General features: G+C 45.2%; 1 protein-coding gene across 1 annotated transcript in view; it reads left to right on the top strand.

Moving 5' to 3' along the window:
- TCF24 (transcription factor 24) overlaps positions 1–6,093 on the top strand; it is an 8,012-nt gene extending 1,919 nt beyond the window's left edge. The window contains exons 2-5 of the mRNA XM_009335083.1: positions 634–878; positions 1,016–1,099; positions 3,095–3,413; positions 5,980–6,093. Of these exons, the coding sequence (XP_009333358.1) occupies positions 634–878; positions 1,016–1,099; positions 3,095–3,413; positions 5,980–6,093 (762 nt within the window). The remainder of the gene's footprint in view (positions 1–633; positions 879–1,015; positions 1,100–3,094; positions 3,414–5,979) is intronic.
- The last annotated feature ends 3,750 nt before the right edge of the window (positions 6,094–9,843 follow it).

Here is a 9,843-nt window from a genome sequence, read left to right on the forward strand (position 1 = left end):
GCAGCCGGCGGGGGTTTCCCGCAGCCTCCCCTCCCCTCCCCGGGCCGGCGGTGCGGGTTAGCGCCTGTGCTGCCTTCACGCACGAACAGGCGAGTTCCTGTGTCGCTGCTCCAGAGCAGGTATTTTCGTTAACTGTTACCGGAGTTACGCAAAGGGCAAGGTCTTCTTAAAAACGATGCAAAATCATACAGGTTCGCTATATTTTTTTCCCCCCAAGGAACAAGTGAAAAGGCTGCGAACAAGTTTATCTAAGGTTTCCACCTATTTCTTTTCAGTTTGCGTACTCTGCTCTGGCGTTTTCGATCTCTTCCTTCTCCGCGTGGGCAGGTTGCCTTTATCACTGTTTCATTCACACGGAATATAGGACTGAAATAAGTGTTGTGCGGTTTTCTTTGGTAAACTAATTCGATTTCAAACCGATTATGCCTTTGTAACGTCGTGTGAAAGCGGGAATGCATCTGCCCGCATTAGAAATACTGCAATAGAAATGCTTTAGAAATAATGTAAATACTCTGCCTTCCCCTCACACCCCCATTTCCAGGTCTCTCCGCACGCCAGGCAGCAAGCGGGTGTCTGCAAAGATTACCGCAATTGCCTTAAAAAACCAAACCTCTTTCTTGTAAAACTTTAAAGGAGATTACATGGAACCTGGCTGTTGCCCAGAGGCATTTTACTGACTTCAGTTTTCAGCAACAGTCCTTCGGACCGGGAGGTTTGGGCGACTCCTCGGTGTACAGGGAGAGCGGCAGCCGGAGGGTGCACCCTGATCGCACCCCTGTGAAGAGTGACGCTGCCCAGGCCCCCCGGTGCGTGACAAAGGCGACCTTGGCTCAGGAGCCACCGTGTCTTGGCCGCGCACGTGTGCGCACCTACAGCAGGTCCTGCGGTTCTGCGTAGCAGACTTCCGCGGGCCGTTCGCTGTATGTATGCGATGGGAAATCTGACAGCGAAGAAATAAATTCAGAGGGAAATCTCTCACTTCCACAGCTGAAACTTTGCCTTTTTTTCTCCGTAGGCCCAGGATTTCAGCCGATGCGGATGTGCAGCTCCTAAAACAAACTTCTACTTCAGGCGGCGCCCAAGGAAATGAGGTTTTTAGGTACGTGCATTTCTATGTGCTGTGTGTCACCCAAAGTCATTCTAGTGCTACATTTGGTTATACACCAACGCGGCAAAATCAAAACTGCATGTAAACCGGCCTCGGTCCTGTGTTTCGGTGGATGAGCAGGTATTTATACTAACCCGCTCTGCCTGCATCCTTGTGTAATTCGGACTTTTCCAGTAATCGGGGAAGGCTTCTTCGTTTCAGTGGGATTTCGATGGGATGGCAGATGAGAAATCCTGCTGAGAAACCTGAAACGCCAGGCTCTTCTGCCGTATTTCATGATTGTATTGACTCTGCGGTGGCAATAGAGGTGATTTTTTTTTTTTTTTGCCACAAAAATGCATCTAGATCCGACTGTGACTTAACACAGTGAGAAAATACCAAGAAAAAAGCACATGGGACCTCTTTTTTATTTTAAGTTAAAGGAAATAGCCAATTTAAGGACTGTTTTTCAGCCCTCACTTAAGACAAGCTCGCGTAGACTTAATGTGAGTTTTATTTTATATAGGTCATAATTATCACAATAAAAAAGAATAATGAGATTTTTTCCTTTGGTTTACAGTTATAACGCACACAGAGTATTTCACAAATAATTTCAGTCTAAACTGTACTGCTATTTAAGAGAACGTTATCTGATAAAACTCTGCGAGTCAGATTAACAGCAAGTTAATCACAATAAAACACCAAAAAAAAAGGTCTTCTAAAACCATCAAATTTGAGCATTGCAAAAAAAGATTATTTAGAAACCTTTCCTCTTCTCTGCTATAAATCCTTGACTTGGCTCATTGTCTTGGGGTTTTTGCCGTTATCAGCCGCAATTACACAGGGACATCAGTGGGACTTCAGCACTGTGCCTGAAATGCTTTGCAAAATCAAGGCCTGACTTCTGTAAACGTAGATCTTCAGTCATTTACATGCATTGATTTTATTTAAATTTTTAAAGTTACATAGTGTTTGAATGAAATTAAAAGTTTTAATAACTTGTTCTTACCCTTGTTGTCTAGCTGGGCCATCACAGAAACAGCCGCTCCCAACACGTGAAAGCCGGCTCTGTCTGAGGCGTCTAGAAGGGCTGCTTGACTGAGGACAAGAGGATCAGGTATTATTTTAGCTAAGAAGTGCTGCGCTTTGGGGAATATTGATTGAATTGCATTTTACTGTGGAACTGAATGAATGAAAGGACTGTGAGTTTTTTTGCAGGCAGAGCTGACTGACCGTCTCTTCTGAAAGTTGAGAAAAGACCTTGCAGTCGTTATTTTCAGCTTTGCTCAAAAGGAGCTTTTTGCTGTTGTTTTCAAAGGCTTCTTTTGCCCCCCAATGGCCAAAATCCAGTTTACAAGATGCTTTTGATGTTTGAAAACGTAGAAGCTACGGGATAAGCATGGAAATTCCTGAGTAGCGTTAGGGGTGGGAGGACAGAAGTCGGTTCCTGATCCTTTAAAGTCATGGACCGAGCTTCATCCTTCAAACACTCGTACTATGCTCTGCGGCTCCATTCAGCGCTGCATCTGAAAATGGTATTTTTCTTTCTGTAATCCAAGGAGCACTGACCGCTTAAAAGACCGTCGATAAAATGATGGCAGGTAAATAGAAAATATACACAGAGTTCCATGTGCCAAATTATACAAATAATGTGGGCTACTAGTGATTCAAAGAAATTGCTCTGTGTAATACTGTCCCCCCCCCAAAATTAAATCTTTGAAGAGCTTAACTTCTGTTTCTGTACCTGTGTGTGACATCAAATTTATAAGCAGCGGGCGGAGAAGCAGCTCACCCAGCTGCACAGCGGCATCCTGGCTTTTCCTGGCACGGGCAGCACTTGCATTTCTGATAATCTTTGTGTTTAGAAAGCATTCGCTTCAGCACAGCATAGCGGCTGGCTTTAGAGACGCTCTTGTTTGGTTGCAGGACCCTCCCTGCCGGGGAAGTCACCAATGGACTGTGGACACTTAGCTGAGAGCAGCGAGGAGATCTCCGGCCTGGGCGCAGAGCCCGATTCCCTGCTGCCTTCTGCCGCCGGCAGCAATTCCTGCCCGCCCTCGGCGGGCGGGCAGCGGGATGGGGCACCTCTCCCGCCACTAACGCCGCTCGAGAGCGCAGTCGGGTTCAAACCCTGCGCCATGCCTTCCTCGAGCTGCAGAAGACGCTTCCCTCTGTGCCGCCCGACACCAAGCTCTCCAAGCTGGATGTACTCCTCCTGGCCACCACCTATATCGCACACCTCACTCGCAGCCTTCAGGATGAGGAAGAGTCACCGGGAGAGGGCTTGGGTACCCTTCGAGGGGATGGATACCTCCACCCTGTCAAGGTAGGAGAGCTGAGGAGCAGCTACCGCCTTCTCTCGGTGAAGAAGTGAATAGGTGTTAAAGATACTTAGATGAATCTAGAGATTTCAAGCTTATTTACCTTGCCAGAGTTAATAGATGAAAAGGCTGCCTAGACTAACCATTGCCTCTAGGCGCTAGGGGCCTGATGGAAACGTCCCAGAGCTTTGTCCCTCTAGCTTCAGGGACTGCGCACAAAAATATCAACTATGGTGTAGGTCCAAACCTAGTGGGACTTGGTCCCTTGGAAGTGAAGGCGGAGGGCAGCACCAGAGGAGTACCAGCCCCTCCTCGGTCCCTGCCTGGAAACCTCGGCGATCCCCACCAACCCCATCAGAACTGGCTGTAGGGGATGCGTGTGGTTGAGGTGACGTGCTGTCCCACAGCGGCGATACCAGCCGTGGCTGGGCCTGCTTTGGTTCTCCTGCCGAGGCAGCCAAGGTACAGGAAGTGGCGTTAATTACTGGCCATGTGTTAATTCCTTCTACGAAAGTGCTTTTCTGATGCTTTTATTTCGTCTAGCTGGTATACCCTGTTGTTGCTCTTCCCTTCATCAAAAAAATTCACGGCGATGCAGAGGGGATGAGAAGGGAACTGCTCTTGGAGAGGACCTGGGGCTGGAAACTGGTTTCACATGCATTGCTCAGTGACCGACGGGACTCTTAAATACCACGGGGTATTTTCTTTGGCTCTGGTCTCAGGGAGTGAGTTAGAGCACTGGCGTGTTTCTTTCTTCTTAAAGTCTGGTGAATTCAGAATGATTTAATTAAGATTAACTTGTGAAGTAATCTCTAATTCCTATAAAGTGACTAATTCAGAGTGTTTCTTGTTCACAGCGTTGGTCGCTGTAAAAAGCGTGATGTGAACGTAAGCTTCTGAGGCTGTTTAAATGATTAGCAGGCTCATTAAGAAAGCAAAACCTTTACATCAATTAAAGATGGCTATAATTTTAAGGAAAAAAAATACCGTGATGTATTTCAACATAAGTTTGAAGTAGCTTCTGTTAGTTCCCTTGGTCAGAGTGAAAGGATACAGGTCTTTTACGGTACTTCTTATCAGCTGCCAACTATTACTGGCAGAAAAATACTTTTAAATAGTTATTACAGCAGTTAAATGATCCAGATGCACATTTCCCAGGCTACTGGAATACAGCAGTACTGGGTTCATCTAGCAATTATTTTTGATAATCTTATTTATGTGCCATTCACCGGTATTTAGTTTTGTAACAATTCTATGAGTGTAACCAATCTTTCTCATATTCCTGGTAGTAAATTAATTTTTTAGTTGACACTAGAACAAAAGCGTCACAGACAAATCATAGTACATGCCTCAAAAAAACCCCCGAAGTGCAGGATAAGAGATGACAAGTACAGATGAGGACTGTAACTACACTCATATCTCAAGCACAGTAAATACAAATAGTGAGGAAAGTAAAATATCCAAGTACAGTTGTGTTTACACCGAGCAAAAAATATGGTTGATGACTTTAAACGCGGATGTCTTACCGGCGACAAATTTGTAACGTTACTCTTGAAATAAAAATACTGAATGAGGTCGCACAGTCCTTCCAACTGAGAATATGCTGCTCCTCTGTGTCCTTAAATAGAAGAGCTGAGATTTAACTGCAGTATTAAGCCCCTCTGTTTTCAGAGCTCCCTTTCATTACACACCAGAAAGGTTGCCAGCCTGTTCCCCAAAGCGCCTTAAAAACCAGTATTCTTTTGGAACAACACGCTGGCTGTGTCTCAGGTATTTTTGCATCAGATGCGTATGACAAGTTGTCTTTTCAAATACCCACCTCTCTAATAATGAACTCGGCACGTCAGACTGGAGCTGAATGCTCCCTTCCAAGAGAAGGGCACGCGGCTGCAGTCACCCTTACTGCAGGGCTGTTTGCAGTAAGTAACTTGGTCGGGTTAAGAAACTCGAGCTATAGGAACAGATACGTAACACCAATGCAAGCGATTTATTCCAATAATTGCTGAATGGAAAGATGAATTGTCTCATCTGAAACCGTTGGAGCTGACAAAGAACGAGAAGCTGTCAGTGCCGAAGACTGCCAAGGAGCAATTACACTAAATTCCCTCTAACGCAGCCTCTGGCAGCCCCTGTGCTGCGGTCGGTGTTGCGGGGGCCGGCCGGCACGAACGGGTACGCGCACGGGGCTGCAATCTCTGCAGGCGTTGGTATGTCCCCATAGCATCCCTGGCAAAGAGGAGTGCTTTGTTTTATTCTACCAACAGAGCGTCTGCTATACAAATTGTGGCACGGTGACTGATCGGCATGACTTACTCCTGTGCGTTGGGTCCCGGGGGGTTTAGGAGCTGTGCCTCATGATTAATTACCAAAGAAAAGACTCAGGCTGAGGTTCCCTTACCCAGCTTCTAACGACATTTTCCAACAGGTAACAAAATGGGGACTTTCTGGCGATAGCAACAGTTTCCCGTTTTCTCACGTTGTGGTTCCATCAACACTTAAAGCTTTGAGAACCGCATTCAGGCTGCGCGGTTCCCATGTGTCTCAGCGCTGTGCTTGTCTCTTCTCTTGCAGAAGTGGCCAATGCGTTCCAGGTTATACATCGGAGCTACAGGGCAGTTTTTGACTCACTCGGCACAAGGAGACGGCGCAAACCAAGGAGAAACATCAACAACTTCACCAATCTAATCTCCCTTCTTGCTTCTAAAAAAAATGTTATTTATTACACCTTATATATATATATTTAAGTTAAAAAATAGTATCTACAGACAAACTATAATTCCTGAAGTGCTGTTCGTAGAGAAGGAATTCATTCTTAAATGTAATTAATACCTCATTAAGTTAATGTGACGCATCATTGGTTTCTATCATGGAGGACATTGCTGGGATCTGAATTGGGGGAAATGAAGGCGATTGCAGCCAGCGCCAACAGGAGAGGCAGCCACAAAGGCAGAGCTGCTAGCAGAGTAGGTAACCTCACCCCCTGCGGGACGAGCGGTGACTGGGTATGCTGTGGAAAAGGGGGGAGAATGAGCGATGCAGTATCGGCTAAGTACAGAGCAGTACAGGCTTGGGTGAGAAGCAAAGGGCGAGTCTGAGAATAGCCATCGACATCCCGCGTGCGCTTTCTTCACCGCACGAAGCTGATGGCCGAAACCCCCCTGACCGCAGCCATCGGGTCAGGGCTTCATCCTTTGGATAATCTTAAATGTACGTAGTTATTCCTGAAAACGTGGATGCATGTTCACCCCGAGTAAAAATGTGCCGAAATCTGTCCTGCGTACGCACAGCGCTAGGTACAGCGGGCACAAACTGCCCTGTACGCCAAGTGTTGCTTGCGTTGATCCGCGCGGGTGTGTTGCATGTTACAGGGTTTAAAATGCGTTTGTTACCCCAGTACAAGTACTTGTCCGCTCGAGACACCAAAGTTCGTTTATCTTGTCTTTTAGCGGGTTCAAGCAAATGAGCCTTAAGAGTTGGCTTGTTCATAGCACATTTTTCACTTAAAACAGCTTCTATATTTGGGCAAGAAAAACTAATGCGCAAATACCATCTAATGTATCTGTTCTGTAAAACACTGTACTTCTCATATAGTTTGTTATTGCTGAGGTAAACATTGTATTAAATATTATTCAATGGACATGAGGTATTTGTTGAGTTGCAAAATCTGTATCAGTTTCTCGTTGTACGGGACTGATAGCTTCTACTAGCAATACTCTGCAATTATAGTAACTTCTTTCTGAAGACTTCTTCCCAGCTTACACTTCAAAAAGACATCTGGCAGAAAAGGAAAACACAAATACTAGAAAGAACAACCTTCATATAGACATATAAAATCATTTTATTGCTTTCATTCTTGAGTCAAACTTGTGACATCTTTCAGAGGCGCTGAGCACGTCATTGCAAACCGAGTGTCCACTATCGCAGAAAACCAGGCCTCCGGTATAAGAAAGTATGTAAAAGAAATTAGCAGAGCCGTTAGAAAGAGTTGGACAAACCAGCTAGGATCTGTGAGAGTTGTAAAGCGTGGTAAAATCTGGAACTCCCCTCCACCCCTGCAGCATTCTGAGTTTTTAACAAGATTATTCTTTTAAATAGTAAAAATACTTTAAATGGTTTAAACATATATAATTAAATAATATATAATTTAATGTATTTAAACTATTTTAGGCATGTATTTATTTACAATTTTAAGTGGCTTATTATGAGAACGATGTAGCCAGAACACCATTCAACCACACAAACTACTGTATTTTGTGAAAAAATATATACAAAAGGGCAGTTTTGCATAGACCGGTATCTACCCTTACATAAATAAGAGTCTGACTTTTTAAAGAACTGTGCTCACTTTCCAAAGTAGTAAAAAGTGGGTTAGCGAAACCTCTGATTATTGGGACAGCTGTTTGTATTCAGAGGTATTAATGAGGAGATGCGAAGGATGTGTAAAGGTGAGGGTAGTTAAGTAAGATGAAAGCGTGACAGAACAGTGAGGGTTTCCAGGAGTACTTTGCTGTACAAGATGAAGGCGTAAGACGCAGCTTACGCTTTAGGCTGATAAAATGCCAAGCGGCAATGAGAATGCAGTCTAGTTTTGTATGTCACGAGATCTAAATGAACGGCATCGGGTCAGGGTAAAAAGGAGAAGCGAAACCTCGGCCAGAAGTCACTGTCAAACCTCGCGCTGCCACCGCGTAGCAGCGGCCTGATAATAAAAACGAACCACGTGTGAATGGCGCATACAAAATGGCGTGGGGAGAAGACAAAATGCCGTGATGTTTTGCGTCAGTTGCGTGCTCCTGCCTAGCAGAGAGGTGCTGGTTACTTTACAGGCTCTTAAATGATACACCTGGAAGGGACAGAATTGAAGAAACAAAAGAAAAAAAAAAAGGAAAAAAAAGCCCCACCTCCCCGTTTTTAAAGGCTTCTTCCATTAAATTAATTGAAAGATTCTGACTGCTTGTTCAGGAAGTAAGCATGGAAAATGGATAGGAATAAGGGTTAGAAACATGGAAAGTTATGAATGGATGGCTTAGAGAAAACACCTCTACTCAGACTTTCACTACAATACAGGCAGGGTTTTTACAGTGGACAGAAGCCAGCCAGTGAAATGGCGCAGCAAACACCGGAGCTACTTTGTACCCACAACGTTTGTACAAATTGTGGCCACATACATGACAATGGAAAGACCATTTTACAGACGTATTAAAGGACAGTAAGAATATGCATAATTACCAAAGCTGTTTCTTACTTGAGAAGAGCTCCCCATATTTATGAGTTGGGATTTATTTTTTTCTGAGACAGATTATTCTGCATCACCTGCAAATTTTTACGCCTTTTCTTCCAGAGCCAAGACACCAGGTTAGGCAACCTGCTTCCTTTGACCAGTGCAAGAGCTCTTGTCCGCCAGAAATTTACACCAGGATCAAAACAGATCCTCTGAACCTGTTTGCTTCAAACCTGATGTTTGGCTCGAACGCTGCATTTCTCAGGAAGGGTTCGTATCCTTGTGTACTGAAATACAGCAGTTTGGCATTTGGCACTGGAAATATGCGTGCATTTAGGAATAAAATTCTACAATGTTCATGCACTGAATCATAGAATGGTTTGGGTTGGAAGGGACCTTTAAAGGTCATCTAGCCCACCCCCCCTGCCGTGGGCAGGGACATCTTCAACTAGATCAGGTTGCTCAGAGCCCCATCCAACCTGACCTTGAATGTTTCCAGGGATGGGGCATCCACCACCTCTCTGGGCAACCTGTGCCAGTGCTTCACCATCCTCAGCGTAAAAAATTTCTTCCTTATATCTAGTCTAAATCTACCCCCCTTTCGTTTAAAGCCATTCCCCCTTGTCCTGTCGCAACAGGCCCTGCTAAAAAGTCTGCCGCCATCTTTTTTACAAGATATTGCTTGATGCTGCTATCAAAAGGACCCGTTTTTCACGGAGATCTTAGCAAACCTCAGTTACTGCCATCACAGCTTTTCCTTCAGAAGGATGGGGCCGGTAAACTTCACGTGGCTGTACGCAAGTAACCTGCCTACGCCAAACCTGCTGCACGCAATCTTTTTTTTTTCCTCGTGCACACAGCTGCAACTACAACGCTGTGCCCTCCAGTCATACATCGCCTTCTCTTGACACATACCCTGCCAGTCACTCCTCCTTCCCTTACAGACCCTTAGGACAAAGCGTTCATCGTGCTCGCGCAAACTAAAGAACGACACCACCAAAAAGATGAACTTTCCACGGCTTTGACTTCTAAAAGACCGACCGTTCGGTGAGAACGGCAGCATTTTAAGGCTGAGAACGCTGGGTTGGATGAAGAACGCTCCTTGTTGTACGCCAGACACCCACAGGGAAAGGGACCGCGCTCCCACCTCAGGTAGCCTCGTTTACGTTCTTACCCCGCCTGCAACAAACTCTTCGGTTTTCTCAGCGAAACCG

This window comes from Pygoscelis adeliae, unplaced genomic scaffold (assembly GCF_000699105.1).
Source record: "Pygoscelis adeliae isolate BGI_AS28 unplaced genomic scaffold, ASM69910v1 Scaffold101, whole genome shotgun sequence".
In the NCBI taxonomy this organism is placed as follows: domain Eukaryota; kingdom Metazoa; phylum Chordata; class Aves; order Sphenisciformes; family Spheniscidae; genus Pygoscelis; species Pygoscelis adeliae.